The sequence below is a fragment of the Rana temporaria genome, chromosome 4 (assembly GCF_905171775.1).
Source record: "Rana temporaria chromosome 4, aRanTem1.1, whole genome shotgun sequence".
In the NCBI taxonomy this organism is placed as follows: domain Eukaryota; kingdom Metazoa; phylum Chordata; class Amphibia; order Anura; family Ranidae; genus Rana; species Rana temporaria.
In genome coordinates, this window is record NC_053492.1 from 111614064 (window position 1) to 111630956 (window position 16893).

At 40.2% G+C, this 16893-nt stretch overlaps 1 protein-coding gene across 1 annotated transcript in view; it reads left to right on the forward strand.

Moving 5' to 3' along the window:
- PAK2 (p21 (RAC1) activated kinase 2) overlaps positions 1 to 16106 on the forward strand; it is a 63947-nt gene extending 47841 nt beyond the window's left edge. Inside the window, exons 9-15 of the mRNA XM_040348777.1 lie at positions 806 to 854; positions 1483 to 1595; positions 1943 to 2060; positions 3741 to 3840; positions 6081 to 6277; positions 7694 to 7831; positions 10354 to 16106. Coding sequence (XP_040204711.1) covers positions 806 to 854; positions 1483 to 1595; positions 1943 to 2060; positions 3741 to 3840; positions 6081 to 6277; positions 7694 to 7831; positions 10354 to 10440 — 802 coding nt within the window. The 3' untranslated portion in view covers positions 10441 to 16106. The remainder of the gene's footprint in view (positions 1 to 805; positions 855 to 1482; positions 1596 to 1942; positions 2061 to 3740; positions 3841 to 6080; positions 6278 to 7693; positions 7832 to 10353) is intronic.
- The last annotated feature ends 787 nt before the right edge of the window (positions 16107 to 16893 follow it).

Genomic DNA, 16893 nt, shown 5'->3' on the forward strand with positions numbered 1-16893 from the left:
GCCTGTCTGTTGCATTGCTTGTTCAATGTCAGTATGAGTATCTGTATGACATTTTTTCTCAAATTAGAAACTCCTGGATGTGTGCTGTTTCATATCTTTCTCTCGTTTTCTCTCTTGCTCTAAATTTGAGAGTTTTTTTTCTTTCCTTTTTCTGCTTTTTTTTTTATTTTTCTCAAATGTTGCCAAAGGGAAGCTTTGTTTTGTGGGGAAAAAATTACCAAAATGTTATTTCGATACAGTGTTGCATGGCGGCACAATTGTCGGCTAAAGTAACACAATGCCATATCACAAAAAATTGCCTGGTCATGAAGGGGGGGTGGGTAAATCTTCCGGAGGTCAAATGGTTAACATCAGTTTGAGATGCCTTATGCGCTCATTCAGGATTCATTTCAGATTGACCTGCTATTGTCCTACTTCAGGCTACCTTTTATATTACTCTAAACTTGTATGGGGAAATATAGAAATTTCCAAAATGAGCAAAGACCTGTCAACACTGTCCCTTATTGAGTAGTCCTATGATGAGCTCTGTTTTGAGTCTGTACTGCAAAATATTTGCTCAATAGGCCCTATGTTAAATTTGTATTGTAATAGGCTGATTGTATGAGCGTAACTTTACTAAAATTGCCATGCCACCATGCAAGCGGCCACAACAGTGCTTTGGCCTATTTGACTTTCATGTTTCCTGTCTGATGCTGCTTCAGGTGTTTTTGCCAGGGAAATGATCTTGTCATCATTGGTCTTTTAATAAGTTAGTAGTTTGTCTAGATAGTGGCACTATCCAATGAGCATTGGTTCTTTTTCACAGTGCCTCGGGGACTGTCTTTACTGCTATTGATGTAGCCACTGGGCAAGAGGTAAGGCGCACATTTCATCTTTATTGTTCTACAAGTCTATTGTGTTAAATTGGTAATTACTGTATTTTGTTGTAAAAAGGTTATTGTAGTTTTTATTTTTTTTTAAAGATACTTTTTAGTTTTTAGTTAACACGGTACACAATATCATACAGTGCAAAAAGTACAAAATTACAAGGTAGCAGGGTTCGGAAATAAAAGCACATCTGCAAAGCTACGAATTTAGGTTAGATAGTTCAAATCAACGACAATAGGGGCAATTGGGTACGTTACGAACAGGTAACTCGGTTATTGTATTTTTACATATGAACATCACCGATTTAGCTATTCCTTGTTCAATAAATGGAATTAGAATATTGTGGTACAAAATTGATTCGCACATTTGAATGAGAACATTTTATGGGTTATCTTTTACAGTTTATAATCTAGATATTAAATGTCACTTGCTAGCAGCAGAACAAATATTAAAAGTTCTCATTCGCCTCCTCTTTGTTTTAATTTTATAAAACCAAATCTGAAAATTAGAAAAATGACTTGACAGTTTCATTTGTACATTCTAATCTGTGCTATGTCGGTTGATGTCTCACAATATGATTTATATAGTATCATGCGTGTTTTCATTTTATTACAGGTTGCGATCAAACAGATTAATCTGCAGAAGCAGCCCAAGAAAGAGCTGATCATAAATGAGATTCTTGTTATGAAAGAGCTGAAAAACCCAAATATTGTAAACTTCCTAGACAGGTATGAAAGGCCGTTAATATTTTCATGATTACTAATCGCAGTCCATCTGTACAGTCATTTGGAGTCTACTATGGTACATCCAACATCCACTTTATACATTAGTTAAATCTAAGCTGAATGTTTTGGAAAAGGCAACAGAATGAGGATTTTATTTTTTTGGTACAAATTCCACTTGCCAGAATTCTTTCTTTTTAATATGGATTTTTGTAGTGACAAGTGTGAGTAGCACAGAAAAGCAATTATCTAGTGTATATGTTAAGGTGTGTGTGTGTGTGTGTATATATATAGCACAGGACAGGACTTGCATGCAACACCGTTCACTGGTAATGGGTTTTTGTCTTGTGCAGTTTTCTAGTTGGCGATGAGCTGTTTGTTGTTATGGAATATCTGGCCGGTGGTTCTCTCACAGATGTGGTCACAGAGACCTGCATGGATGAAGCACAAATAGCTGCTGTATGTAGAGAGGTAAGTGCTGTATTAGTTATGTGAATTCATAAAAATAACCAGCTGTTTTTTTTTTTTTTGTGCTAAGAAACACTTAATATTTGGTTTAAGCAGGAATCTAAACCTTTAATCCTAAATTTGTAGACAAACATTGTTACTTCCAGGTATTTGTGCTGGTTTTACCTTCTAAAATTTCAGGCTCGGTAAGGTTCTTTTTAAAGGTGATACTAAAGTCCTTCCTTTTCATATAATAATAAAAATGTTTATACTTGCCTGCTCTGTGCATTGGCTTTGCACAGAGCAGCACCGTACCTCCTCTTTTTCTCGGGTCCCTCTTTGGTGTTCCTGGCCCCTCCCTCCTGTTGCATGCCCCCACAGCAAATAGCTTGTTATGGGTGCACCTGAGCCACAGCTCCCTGTGTCCATTCTGACACGGAGCCGTGTCCCGGCCCCATCCCCTTTCTCCTTATGACTGATTTTCAGCAGCAGGAGTCCAATGGCGGCACACTGCTGTCTCAGCCAATGAGGATGGGAGTATCGAGACACACCTGCAACATTGCTGATCTAGATGGGGTTTAGGTAAGTATTGGAGGGGTGTGTGTGTGTGTGTGTGTGTGTGTGTGTGTGTTTGTTTGTTTGTTTGTTTGTTTTTTTTAATATATATATCTTAAAGTGATTGTCAAGTGTCTTATTTAAAAAAAAAAAAATATTATTAATTAGAAACCTGTAATACCTGCTCTTTCGCAGTGGATTTTCACAAAGCAGACCAGATCTTCCTCTTCTCGGGTCCCTCTTTGGATCTCCTGGCCCCTCCCTCCTGTTGTGTTCCCCCACAGACAAACGGCTTGCTATGGGGGCATCCAAGCCGAGTCGCAGCTCCCTGTGTCCATTCAGACACGGTGCTGTGCTCTGGCCCCACCCCCTTGTTTTTATCACATTAAAAATGCAAACGTGAGAGATGTAGTTCTGTGGGGGCTTTGCCTGTGTCAATAAGAAATTACTTGGGGCACTTTTCTGATCCTTAGCATCTGCCCCTGCAATTATTGTGCTAATGTCTGGTAATGACTTCACAGAAAAAATGAGTACTGATATGCTGTAGAGAAGGTGCTTTGGGGGGTAAATTTGGGTTCATGCATATAGTAATACTTTAAAAAGGACCTTGACTGTGAAAGCTGTTCCCAAGAATGGCAGAACAGACAGGACAAATATTGCCTGCAAGCTCCATGCCACTGATCTCCTCCTTTTTTTTTTTTTTTTGGGGGGGTTGTTGTAGCCATCTTGGGTGACTGTGCTTTTGACTTGTTCTGTTTCTATGCTTTACCGGCTCCAAGGTACTTTTACATTAAGCTATACTGGATAACCTAAAAATATTTATGTATTTGCATGTATATATTCATCTTTAGAATTGAAAAATGCACCTTCAAATTGATCAATGGATAAACAGATGTTATTGGCTAAAGTTGAATGCAAAGATTGACATTTCGTGTAAAGCTCACACAGTCTCCTGGCCTCCCGGTTGGCCCTTTTTATTGTGATTGGTGGCCTTTACAACCATTAGAGAAACTCATGGGCCAGTGGAGCCAAGCTTAACTTTCAGAGGCATGGTTGGGATTTGCATATACATCTTTATGTATCGATACCTCCTGGATCTACTATGCTTTATTTTAACATATATTCAATCTGTTTTTGTTTTGATTTTAGTGTTTGCAAGCGCTGGAGTTCTTACATGCCAACCAGGTCATTCACAGGGACATCAAGAGTGATAATGTTCTTTTGGGAATGGATGGCTCTGTCAAGCTGAGTTAGTGTCTTTTTTTTTTTTTTTTTTTTTTTTTAACATTTTACGCCAGAGTTCTATTGTGTTTAAATGTTTAATATTATGCTTTTTGTAATTGTGCTAGCCTTTTTTGGCTTCCAGACAGAAAACCATTATCTGTGATACAGTAATGCAAGGTGCACCAGTGAGCCACCCTGTCTTGAAAGCAGTAGTTGCCAAGAACATGTGCACCCATTGGCATCAATAGAAAATGCTAAGAATTTATGAGTTTTTGCTGCACAGGCAGAAGAGAATTCCAGGTGCTATATTAAAGCGGAGTTCCACCTAAAAATGGAACTTCCGCTTAATCCACTCCTTGCCCCCTGGGCATGTAATTTTTTTTTTGGGGGGGGGGGGGACTTCAGGAGGAGTGGGACTTCCTGTCCCACTTCCTCCTTCCGCCGAGGGGCTGGTAAGGCGAATGGCTTAATCGCCTTATTGCAGCCCCTCCCTGTAGGCGAGCGCCTGTCCAATCGGACGGCGCCGCTCGCGCATGTGCAGTGGGTGCCCGGCCGTGAAGCCGAAAGCTGTCACTGCCGGGTGCCCACACTAGGAATGAAGCCGCCAGCCGGCGAGGAGCGGAGCCCCGGCTGGCGCGTCGCTGGAACCATGGAGCAGGTAAGTGTCTGTCTTTTTATTAAAAGCCAGCAGCTACACTTTTTGTAGCTGCTGACTTTTAATAAACTTAAAAACAGGCTGTTCCTATAAAGTCTTCAAGTTCAGCCCCATGGCGGAGTTGGATTTAGTCCCATATCAGATGTTTAACCTTGAGGAGGATGTCTACTCTTGTTGGAGGGTGGAGTGTTAACCGTTGCTATTAGAATTATGTAGAAAAGTTATGGACCAGTGACACACACACACACTATAGTTTCATATAATGCTGGTGACACTTTGATTTTTCAACAATTTTTTTTTCTTTCTATGCAATTGGCTAAACTGAGCGTCATTAACCCATTCCCTACCGAGTCATTGGAAAATGACATTGGCGGGAACCCTCCGTCCCTCAGACTGGACGTCATATGACTTCCTTGCCTTCTCGGGCGGCTAGGGGGCGCACACCCCCGCCGCATTGCTCGTGACCCAGTGCGTGTGCCCGGCGGCCACGATGTCAGCCGGGCACCCGCGATTGCCCGCAATCACGGCAGGACCCTGGATCTGTGTGTAAAACCAAAAATATTTGACAAAAATATGTAGAAGAATACGTTATTGGCCTAAACTGAGGGGAAAAATTATGATGACTACATGCCGACCAGCCACCGCAGTTCTACGGCGGCAGGTCGGCTCTCCTGCGCGAGAGCACATGGCATAACGTCGGCTCTCGAAGAGGCCACTAGGGGCGCGATCGAACACACAGCTCCCGGTCCTGTCAGGGGGAGAAATGTCTGACCGTCTGTCCATACAATGTATGAACAGCGATCAGTCATTTCCCCTAGTGAGTCGACCCCCCCTACAGTTAGAACACACCCAGGGAAAATACTTAACCCCTTCCCCGCCCTCTAGTGTTAACCCCTTCCCTGCCAGTGGCATTTTTATAGTAATCAATGCATTTTTATAGCACTGATCGCTATAAAAATGCCACTGGTCCCAAAAATGTGTCAAAGGTGTCCGCCATAATGTCGCAGTACCGCTGATCGCCACCATTACTAGTAAAAAAAAAATATTAATAAAAATGCCATAAAACTACCCCTATTTTGTAAACGCTATAACTTTTGCGCAAACCAATCAATAAACGCTTATTGCGATTTTTTTTTTTTTTTTTTTTTTTTTTTTTTTTACGAAAAATATGTAGAAGAATATGTATCGGCCTAAACTGAGGAGGAAAAAAATATTTTCTTATATTTTTGGGATATTTATTATGGTAAAAAGTAAAAAATATTTATTTTTTAAAAATGGTCGCTCTATTTTTGTTTATAGCGCAAAAACTAAAAACCGCAGAGGTGATCAAATACCACCAAAAGAAAGCTCTATTTGTGGGGGAAAAAAGGGCGTTAATTTTGTTTGGGAGCCACGTCGCATGACCACGCAATTGTCATTCAAATTGCGACAGCGCTGAAAACTAAAAATTGGTCTGGGCAGGAAGGGGGTGAAAATGCCCTGTATGGAAGTGGTTAAAATAAGTCTCTTTATAATCTTTGGTCTGACCCCCCCCCCCCCACAATTTTGACTTGATTTACGTCTTCACTGTCCCACATAAATTATACTGATTGCTTCTTTTTTTCTTTTAGCTGACTTTGGCTTCTGTGCTCAGATTACCCCAGAGCAAACCAAGCGCAGCACTATGGTTGGAACCCCATATTGGATGGCACCAGAGGTGGTGACCAGGAAAGCATATGGACCGAAAGTAGACATATGGTCCCTTGGTATCATGGCTATTGAAATGGTGGAGGGAGAACCACCTTACCTCAATGAGAACCCTCTAAGAGTAAGTTGTGCAGTGTCATGGGGTGCATGAATTGGTGTTTTTGCTTATTTCCTTAAACCTTTACTCCAGCCTATCCACTAAATTTACAGTTAAAAGCAGGGTGGTCGAGCTATTAAGATATTGATTCTCCAGTGGTGACCTTGGTACATCATGGGTCCTACTACAGTGAAGAACATCACTACACTGATCACATCATCGCTATGCTCCTCCTCTCATTGTAGTGAGCTCTCTGTATTGTACTGATAAAATTGTACAATGAATTGGGTCAGGTTCACAAGATTTTATAGCAGGGGTCCTCAAACTATGGCCCTCCAGTTCAGGAACTACAATTCCCATCATGCCTAGTCATGTCTGAATGTCAGTTTTACAATGCCTCATGAGACATGTAGTTCTGTAACAGCTGGAGGGCCGTAGTTTGAAGATCCCTGGTTTTATAGCATAGTACACATTATTTGCTTCTATGTAAAACATTTCTCCTTTTTACTGAATCAATTGTAAAGTCCAAGGTGTCTACATAATCCAAACATATTCCATAATATCTGAACAAGTATCCTACTCATGATATTGTACATCTAATACAGCTCCTACATCCCAGTCTCATTTGTTACGTTTGGCACCCATTGGGGCTGAGTCTTGACAGTGCACTTGCCAGTTGCAAAACAGACATGAAATACTGCTCCAATGTCTGTTATCTTTTCTGTAACATAGCCGGTATGATACTTGGATTTTATGGATAATGTACAGACACCTTTAATTTTAAAATGGAGCCATTGAAGGAATAATGTTTATACAAGTGTAGGATTATAATCTCCAATACATTGCAATACAAGGGATTGCCTGATTTGTGGTATGCAACAAGGTAACCAAATAGAATGGGGAAAGAGAAGAGGCTTTCTCTGAGATAACTTGATTTAGTCAAAGTAGTTCATACACTGCTGACCCTCCATTTCAGTCATGCTTTATGCTTGGGAGAAGATGCCTGGAAGTCAATGTAAAGACCAATTCCTGTACTTATGTCTTTGTTACAAAAATGCTGCAAGGTTTGTTATAAGGATTTAAATAGAGACATTAAAACTGATTTATTTAAGAATTTGATAGCCTTTAATGAAAAAATTGCTTAAATATTGACTGATTATTCAATCATGTGAGAACCATCTACATCTGATTGTGTTTGAGGAGTTTACACAACTGCATAAATAACGTACATGTTTGTCCTTTTTTTTTTTTTTTTTTAAATCTGTGAAGATTATCAACTTCAGTAAATTAGCCTTACTCCATTTACCTAGATGTTCACTATAATTGGCTGTTTCTGACATAATATTCTACTGAGATTATTTTTAGAGAAAAAATTTAAAGATGCAGTCCAAAAAAAATTGTTGATAAAGCACCTTTTACATAGTTGGTTCTTCTCCGCAGGCTTTGTATTTGATTGCCACTAATGGCACCCCGGAGCTGCAGAATCCTGAAAAGCTGTCTCCAATCTTCCGAGACTTTCTGAACCGCTCTTTGGAGATGGATGTGGAGAAGAGAGGCTCAGCTAGAGAGCTCCTACAGGTGAGCAAACCATTTGTATAGAAGATGGCTCTCTGATCTGACTGATGTAAAATATTTTAAAATGGAACTAAATTTAGGCTCGCCATAGATGGGCTTTTTTTTTTTTTATTCAGAGGGCTGAATGAATAAAAATGAATTCCTCCAACAAAATTGAGGTGGATAGAGGAACCCTCCCTGTTGAGATATTTGGGCAAATGTACTAAGACTAAAGCAAATGGCAAACAATCGGCCTTTTATTTTCAACTCCAAAGATCTGCTTGTAAATTAATCGGCCCCTGTCTGAGCCTGGGTTCCCATCTCCGTGTGGCGCAGCTCACAGCAGGGGTCCGGTGAGCCCTTGTTCAGTTTCAGGTCCGATTTTTGGGCTAAATTCGGACTAGAAGATGCACAGGACTCCTGTGCAATTCGCTCCACAGCAGTCTAGGAGCTGTGTAAACTGGCAACATTGAGAGCCGGTCAGTCTCCTGACATGCAAATTGAATGCGGAGAAATACGCATCCAATAGTGTGAACACAGCCTCAATTGGTCCTACTATGTGTATGTAAGAATGTGAGCTAGGGACCTTCGATTATAAGCTTCTTGAAGGCAGGAAATAATCAGAATGTATACTGTGTAAAGCGATGTGTAAATTGACCACTTAAATAAGCGTGCCTGTAATAAATAAAATAAAAGCGTAACTGAACAAGCTAAAAATAGGTGATTGGTTACTATGCACAACAAAATTACGCCCAGTGTAATTTAACAGTGTCTGAATACACAGATCAGAAGCTACAGATCATGAAAATTTAGATTGACTTCTGTAATTCGGGTATGGCCACACATGGACCAACATTTTGGCTGGTCCCTGCTGTACCAAATTAAATTTTGATTCATGTATGGTCAGCTTTACCTTTCCTTGCCAACACTCAAAGCTTGACATGGCCACCTTCTGGGTTTGGGGTCTTTTGGCCACCTTGATTGGCAGGGTCAGAATGGCTTAACTGCTGCTCATTTACATTGGAGTTCATTAAATCCAGCACTGAGGTTAGTCTTGAATGTACATAGCATGTCACCTCTGCATTAAAGAAACTGCCTACTTGCATTTTTTTTTTTTTTTTACACTTAAATTCAAGGTCAATAATAAAACGGGTGAAATCACAAAATACAACAATTTAAAACTTTAACATTTTTCTGTGCACTGAAAGAGTAGCTAATATTCTGTATTTGGAACTTTGGAAAAATAGGCTCCCCTGCTCTGGGTAAGCATTACCTTAAGCAGAGAGAGTTCCTGCTGTGTGATTATTTTCCAGACCTGTTCAGAAGTCTACTGTTTTCTAAGAGTATGTCCAGATTATATTCCTTGTCGGCTTAGATTGAACATTTAGCAGAGAACTTGTTTAAAGACTTAAGTTCATTCTGATAGGGAAAAAAAAAACATGTGCTTTTGCAGGAAAAAAACTGCATTGATTTTATTTTATTTATTTTCCCCCGCAGGAGCCTGTAAAACCTTGCGCACACAATAGGTGGAATGTGGGTGCAGTATCAGGCTCCTGCAGACACATCCCTCCAGTTTGCTGTAATATCTTTCAGTTAGCAAGTTGGAAATGTCGGAGTGCATTCTTATAGCCAGATTCAGTAGATACGCCGTCGTAACTCTGTATCTGCACCGTCCTACATTTAAGCGTATGCTACAAACTGAAATACGCTTAAATGTTGCTGGCCGCTAGGGGTGTGTACGCTGATTTACGCCTAGAATATGTAAATCGGCGAGATACGCCTATTCACGAACGTACGCTCGCCCGTCGCAGTAAAGATACGCCGTTTACGTAAGGCGTTTTCAGGCGTAAAGATAAACCACCAAAAAGATGGCGCAGCCAATGTTAAGTATGGACGTCGGAACCGCCGTCGAATTTCACGTCGTTTGCGTAAGTCGATTCAGAATAGGGCTGGGCGTAGGTTACGTTCACGTTTAAAGCATTGACTATTTGCAACGTGATTTGGAGCATGCGCACTGGGATACGACCGCGGACAGCGCATGCGCCGTTCGTTCAAAACGTCATTTACGTGGGGTCATGCTTTATTTACATAAAACACGCCCACCTCTTCACAATTTGAATTAGGCGCGCTTACGCCGGCACATTTACGCTACGCCGCCGTAACTTAGAGAGGCAAGTGCTGTATTCACGAAGCACTTGCGTCCTAACTTGCGGCGGCGTAACGTAAATTACATACGCTACGCCCGCACAACTTTAAGCCGCCGTACGTGAATCTGGCCATTAGTGTATTGAACTGCAAGCCATCTGCCACGGTGGCATACGAGACATGTAATTTATTAATTCACAGATTCGCACAGTAATGTGACATTGCTTTCTGTAACAGGTGGGGGAGGGCTCTGGGGGTTTATAGCAGGTGATTGGTAACATGTTCTACCCTAAATACAGGTGTAACATTTTTCTAAAGGTGAAGTTATCCTTTAAATCTTGCTGTTCTTTATCAGTTGGGAAGGGTAAAATTTTAATAACTTATTTTTCTCATTGTTGCAGCACCCATTCTTGAAACTTGCTAAGCCACTGTCCAGCCTCACACCTCTCATCCTGGCTGCAAAAGACGCCATGAAAGGCAACCGCTAACATCCAGTCAAGCCCTTCCTCTTTATCGCCCTTTGCCTTCTTAACCAACTTAACATTTTTGCAAGTGCCACTCTGGCTCTGCTCGCACGCTTCTGAGACGAGGATGTGTAAAACCAGTGGCCTTCTGTGAAGAGAACAGAAATCTGAGCATCATATATTTGTCTACTTGCTGTGGCAATGAAAGTACTGAGAAAACGAAATGGAGACCCACCATGTTCATCTTTCTTCCTGGAAGAAACAAATTAAACTGATTTCTGTCTGTGGCCTTTACAATCCCTTGAGTTTCAGGGGTTACGACTGCATTATGGGAATTGCCTTACTTTTATATGTCTGCTTTTTTCATTCTGAGGACCCCCCACTCCTGTTTTCTGGCCTTTTCTTGATACTTGAATAACTCTCATGCCAGTGTCAGAGCTTTTTCTCCACTCTTTGCTGGCTCTTTATATTCCTCTTGCTGTCTGTGTGCCTGGATCAGGCACAATGTGCCCTCTGGACAGCCATTCTGCCACCACTGTGTTCAACCTCTTCCCTGCCACAACTGTATGTTGCTGTGCCCTGTAGTAGGGAAGACATGAAAATGTCTTACTTGTCTGTCATGTCCATTCAAATAGGGAAAGGGCTAAGGAAAGTGGGGAAGTAAAGACATTTTTTACGATTTGTGCCATGACATTTCAAGACCTACATGCTTCTTCCGCACATTGATGGCCCTTTTGTGGTTAACATGGACACTTAAATGTAACTTCCAAGTGCTCTTAACATTTTTTATTTTTTTTCCTTTTTTGTTAAGGCTTCATATAGTATCAAGTCAAGGGAATTAGTGCCAAAGTTAGTTACTATGCAGCGCCTGTATTTTCTTTTTATGAATCATACTTGGTCAGTTTATACATTTAGTGTTTGGCAAAAACTGCAATATGCAAAAAAAAATGCCTAGGGAAAATTTCTGTGGGAATCTCAAACAACCAGTATTTCTGTAATTATGTGGAAGCTGATTTTTATTAAGAAAAAGCAGTTGTTTGGTAAGTTGGTAAAAGATTAGTATTTCCCTTGATGTTTGTTATTGCGTAAGATATTAATAGTGCAATTTAGACTTCTAGTCAGACAAATGCCAGGTGACCTTTGTCTTCATTAGTTACCAGCAAATTTCCTTTAAAGGCCTTACTTGGCCAAAAGGGGTTCCATGTTTGTTTTTTTTGTTTTTTGTTTTTTTTCTTCACTGGACAAAAGGGAATTTGTGTACAATGCTAAACTGCCAACCGGACTCTATTTCCTGGTCCTCAATTTCCTTGCCTTCAAATGGCTCTGATTTGACCTTGTTGTGAAATGAGCACAAGGATGAATGTAGGTCTGTAGACATTTCATGAGATGCCCATATCAAGACTGGAAGATGTAAATCAGTCATTCTTTGAGCAATAGCAAACGTGTGCCTTTTACTTGGATTTGGTTACTGAAAAGCTGCAGTGTGTGGTTTGGACGAGTTAGAGTAGAACTCGGGCACCTGTCAAATCAAGCACAGCAGGCATTTTAAGGAGATGGTGAATCTTCATTTACAGCAAGCCATCATTTTCTATGAGCAGTGGTTGCATGCCGTAAGCCACTGTCGCAGGATTTTTAGCTGCTGTGCAAGCAGTCCCTGCATTTTGGTGTGCCCCGGAGGCACAGGGCCCTCTGACTGCAGCCTGTCCATGTCTATGAATGCTGTACAAAGTGGAACTTGCTTTTAGGGCACTATGCTTTAAAATATTTATGTTCCAGGCATTCAGCCCTAAATGCATAGATGCTGCACCTGTCTCCTAGGTGCCCTAAAATGCTGGGATTGCATGCACAGCCGCTAGACGGCCCCTGTGCTACCTGCTTTATGGGGGTTGTTTTTCTGGCTATAGAACATCAGCTACTGCAGTCGCTTTGTACTTGACAGGTTAGAAGGTTGTCGTATGTTTTTGCTGCTGCCAAGACACTGACTTGTTTTCCTAAAGAGATTTCATTTTGTCACTAGATTTTTGCACTGTCTACTTTTCTAACCGCTGCTACTTTTTGCTCCTTTACTCGGTTTATTTTCTTTCTTTGTAGGTATATTTCATAAATGCTTTTGGTTTTATAGCATGTGCTATGCTTTGGTTTGTTGGTCATGTGCTATGAACTGTTACCATGACCGCTGTCTCCTTTAGGCTTTATACACAGTGATGCAATGAAGGTTATCTCCATCTAGTATAGTGACCTGCATTTACAGCACATTGTAATTAGTTAGCTCTAACTGATCTCCGTGTCCGGTCACTAGAGGGAAACCAAGCAAACATGGCATTGAGTGCTTACATCTGCTTTTATTAATGGGAGCTCTAGATTATTATTATTTTTTTCATCCAGCAGCTAAGGTACGTATAGATGAAAACTTTGCCCCCTACTGCAGTGTGTTTAAACATATACAAATATCCACAGTAATACTTTAGCTTACAATAAATATTTATTGTTACAGACCACTTCAGAATTGTAGGACAGAGAGCTGTGTGGTAACCCATAGCAATTAATTACAAGAAACCTTTTTCTACGCTGTATACAGTTGAATTCTGATGCTAGATGTACCAGCACAGAATGGTTCTGTTGCACACTGTTCACCTAAGGTCTTGTGAAACTGCTGGCTTAATATGTACCTGACAGCTCTACACAGTATAGGTAGCCATTTTGTGAGATTAATTGGTTAGCATGTTATCTTGAGAGAAGGGGGTCTTGTCTTTCAATTACATTTTTGTGGGGCACATGGTAAGCCAAACTAATACATTGCCCATTATTCCTGAATTGGTTACTTAGTAATTTCTACTCAGTCGTTGCATGTATTTTAATAAATATGGCTACCAAGTGCTCTGTGTGCTCAGCAGGCACACCTTTTAAGAGACTCCTTTTAATAAGAATTTATGAAGGCTTACTGTGCTAAGTGAGTTTTGAAAAATTGGATTTTCATTTGCATATATTTTGCTGTGCCCCACTGACCTTGGAAGCAACGTTTCCAAACATCCAGTCTGAGGCTTAAGCAGTGTACATATCATGGTCACATTCACTGCCAGCCTGAGATTGCATCTCCCAAGATGCCTTGCAATGGCAGTGAGTAATGTGTACATATCCAATGCTGCATTTGAAAAAGCTTGGTGAGGAAATTGAGGGATGGTGTATGTGCTTGCACTGCCTGCGTCTGTACATATTAATGTAGTCCATAATGGAAATGCACCAAGGAGTAAGATAAGGCACTGAAAATGATAGCAGTAGCTTGAAACATCATCTGGCTCTATATGTATACCCTGAAACCCAGAAGTACAATGAGACTCGATTGCAGTGTGAGGAGCCTGGTTACTTGGTTTAATCAACAGTGTGATTTCTATAATAACGGGTATCGGGCAAAGACTCCAGACCTTGCCATGTAGTCCTTATATGTACATAGATGGCTTACATTTTGCATCGGAGTACTGCATTGTTATCAAGGCTCAATAGAGAGCCAGTACTTGTGAAAATCCTTCACCATGGTGCTCACAAGTGAAAATCAAGGGCTTTTTTTTTTCATATTATGCAAAGGTTTCTGTCAAATGTTTTTTATGTCTAACTGTTGATTTCTTGGGTTTTTATTTTCTCAACAGTCATTAATGCTCATTGTTGGTAAAGGAACCTCAGCGGTCTCCCCCCCCCCCTTTTTTTTTTTTTACCTTAAGGTGAAATCATTTTAATAAAATCATGTTTCTTTTTGTTCAGAATGCAAGATAAAATATCTAAAGGCCTCTCTGAGCTTGTCAAACATCAGTGCACCATATGGTATTTTGTGTTGATAAACCCCCCAGGCAGCAGTCTTTGGCTACTGCTTAGTATTTAGAAGTCAGTTGACGAATCATACTGTATCGGAGTTAAGTGTGAAGACGGCTGTAATTGTTTCAGGATAAATTGTATTGCTTTGAAATGCATGTAAATAGCTAGGACTTGGCAGACAAATACGAGAATGTTACATGAATTTTTGTAGGCGAATGCATTAACCCCCTACATAGGGCATTTCTAATATATAATTTCTTTTGTGTTAACAAAACCCTGACTCCTTAACATCTGAGACGTGAACGGCAAAATTGTTTTAATACTGAATATATAATTTCTTTTCAAGGATTTGGGAAAATAACAGAATTTGAACAAAGGGTCTGAAAATAATATTTGCTTTGTAACAACACTTGCAGTGTATACATACTATTACTGCTACTCCTGTGGAGCCAGCAGCATGGTGGCACAGTCATTGTCCAAGCTGCTCTGCTACCCCCTTCTGTTTTCAGACTGCAATCGCATAGTCTTGTCAGAATTCCTGCAGCTATTTACTGTCAGATCTGCCTTGACTTCAGTCAAATACAAATCTTGCCTTTGGCTGGGAGACCTTAATACACAGTTTATTACTAAATAACTCCCCATTTCCAGCTGCAGAATTCAGTACAACCTCCACCTTTCTGACAAATTTGGGGTTTGAAGGTTAAGCTAAACTAGAGATTTTAGTCTCTAGTTGCTCGGCAATTTAAAATGAATTCTCCATGAAGAAAAACATTGAGGCAGCCATTGCTGATTTGCAACTCCTACTTATCCAATGACTTTTAGTCCCTAAACCAGAACAAGTAGGCAGATGAGCTTTCCCGATCTGATGTTGTTGAGGGTTACCGAAACAGGCAGTAAACTTGCGTTTACAGGTCAGCAGTGCCAGCCCCCCCCCCCCCCCCCATTGTTTTCCATGACCAGTTTATTTTGCCCATTTGTTACGCCATTTGCGACGCACTTAAATCAACATTTTGCTATTAGATTACCGGCATGTGAAATTTCTCGGCAGTAAAAGATTAAATTGCCCCTGTGGCTTGGTCAAGCAGGGTAGCATAATTGACTTTCTCAACATTCCTTTGGTTTTACTTTTGCTTCTACAGGCCCTTGAAGTGCCCATTGCATTCTGTGAGAAACAGTTGTTACCATGAGCATGCAATACTTTCCAGTATTTGTGGAATCCTGGAGCGGTATGTGCATTCTCTAGGTGTGGCTGTTTTTTTTTTTACATGGCAACAAGCAACTTTTGTAACTTTCCTAGGTATAATAGACACTTAAAGAACTGCTTTCGTCAAAGTGGATAAGAGACTTTTGTCTGTGGGTGCAGAATCCAGGCACCAGCCCATAGCTACAGGACAGGTTAATGCTTGATAAGCCGGACATATAGAATTAATTTACCTTTTATGGGAGGAAGGGCTAAAGGTAACATGCCTGCAGTAATTCTGGGGCATTGACTATAGGGCCCAACAGTAAAGACTTGATGGGTATTCAGTATCACTTGCAATGGTAATAATTTCACTGACCTGCTTTACCATATCAGATTTCCAAAAGCTGTAGTTTAAAGCCATGTCCATAGCTGTTCCTTGATTCCCCAGAAAAATGTGTTAATTTCAGTATGAATCCACTAAGCTGTTTTGCTATATTTCATGATTTCTTTGCCTCTCTGTAGCCTTTGCATGCTGATGTGTTCATATTTCTGTGGATCTTTTTTCTGGAGTTCTTCCTTTACCTAACTTGTTTAATTTATCCCATCTTTTTTATTTAATTTGTTAATTTTTACGGCAATAACTACTGAATCATTTGTGTGCGTCGACCTTGCTTGGAATAAACTTTTTGTTTTATTTTAATAGTATGATTTATATTTATATTCCCACTGTCTAATTTTGCACTGTTAGAATTAAAGTTGAATGTCCGACATATAAAAATTCACCATAAACTCTAGGGCCCATTTTCACCTTTTGGCTCTGGTGCCTTGCATTAAAATATTATTAAATTCCACATTTTCAGTTTTACCTACAAGTAAGCTTTATCATAAGCTAGAAAAGGGAATGGGTACCAACTGTAGAAATCTCGTGTTGCCTATGAATATAGCAGCACAGCTTAGGAGACAGCAAAAACTAAGATAAAATATATACTTTATTTGTACAGTATTAAAGCTATTTAAAAAAATAAATAAAAATTGTGTCCCGTACAAATTAGGTAGACCAAATATTTTGGATTATTCAATACTTTTTGCATATTATGTAATAATGTGTTGTCTTATATACTTTAAAACGGGGGAAATAGTGCGCCAAATGGCCATACCAGCTGCTAGCATCACAATCGACATAAATTGTGTAAGAAACGGGAAAATAAAATGCTGTGCTTAACTGAATAATCCAGTGGATACAAGAAGACTTGTATTATATTTAGATTATTTAAGCTATATTAATATAAGTGAACAAGAATAGTGTAAGGGACATCATAAAGTGCCGTCACAAAAAGTGTCAAATAAGTTCAGAAGTCCAGTGTGTGTCTTCAGGCAAATACTGTATTTGCCGGCGTATAAGACAACCCCCTAATTTTCCTGCTAAAATTTTGGTTTTGGGAAATACTTGCCGTATAAGACGACCCTCTTCCTACTAGTCTGTCTGG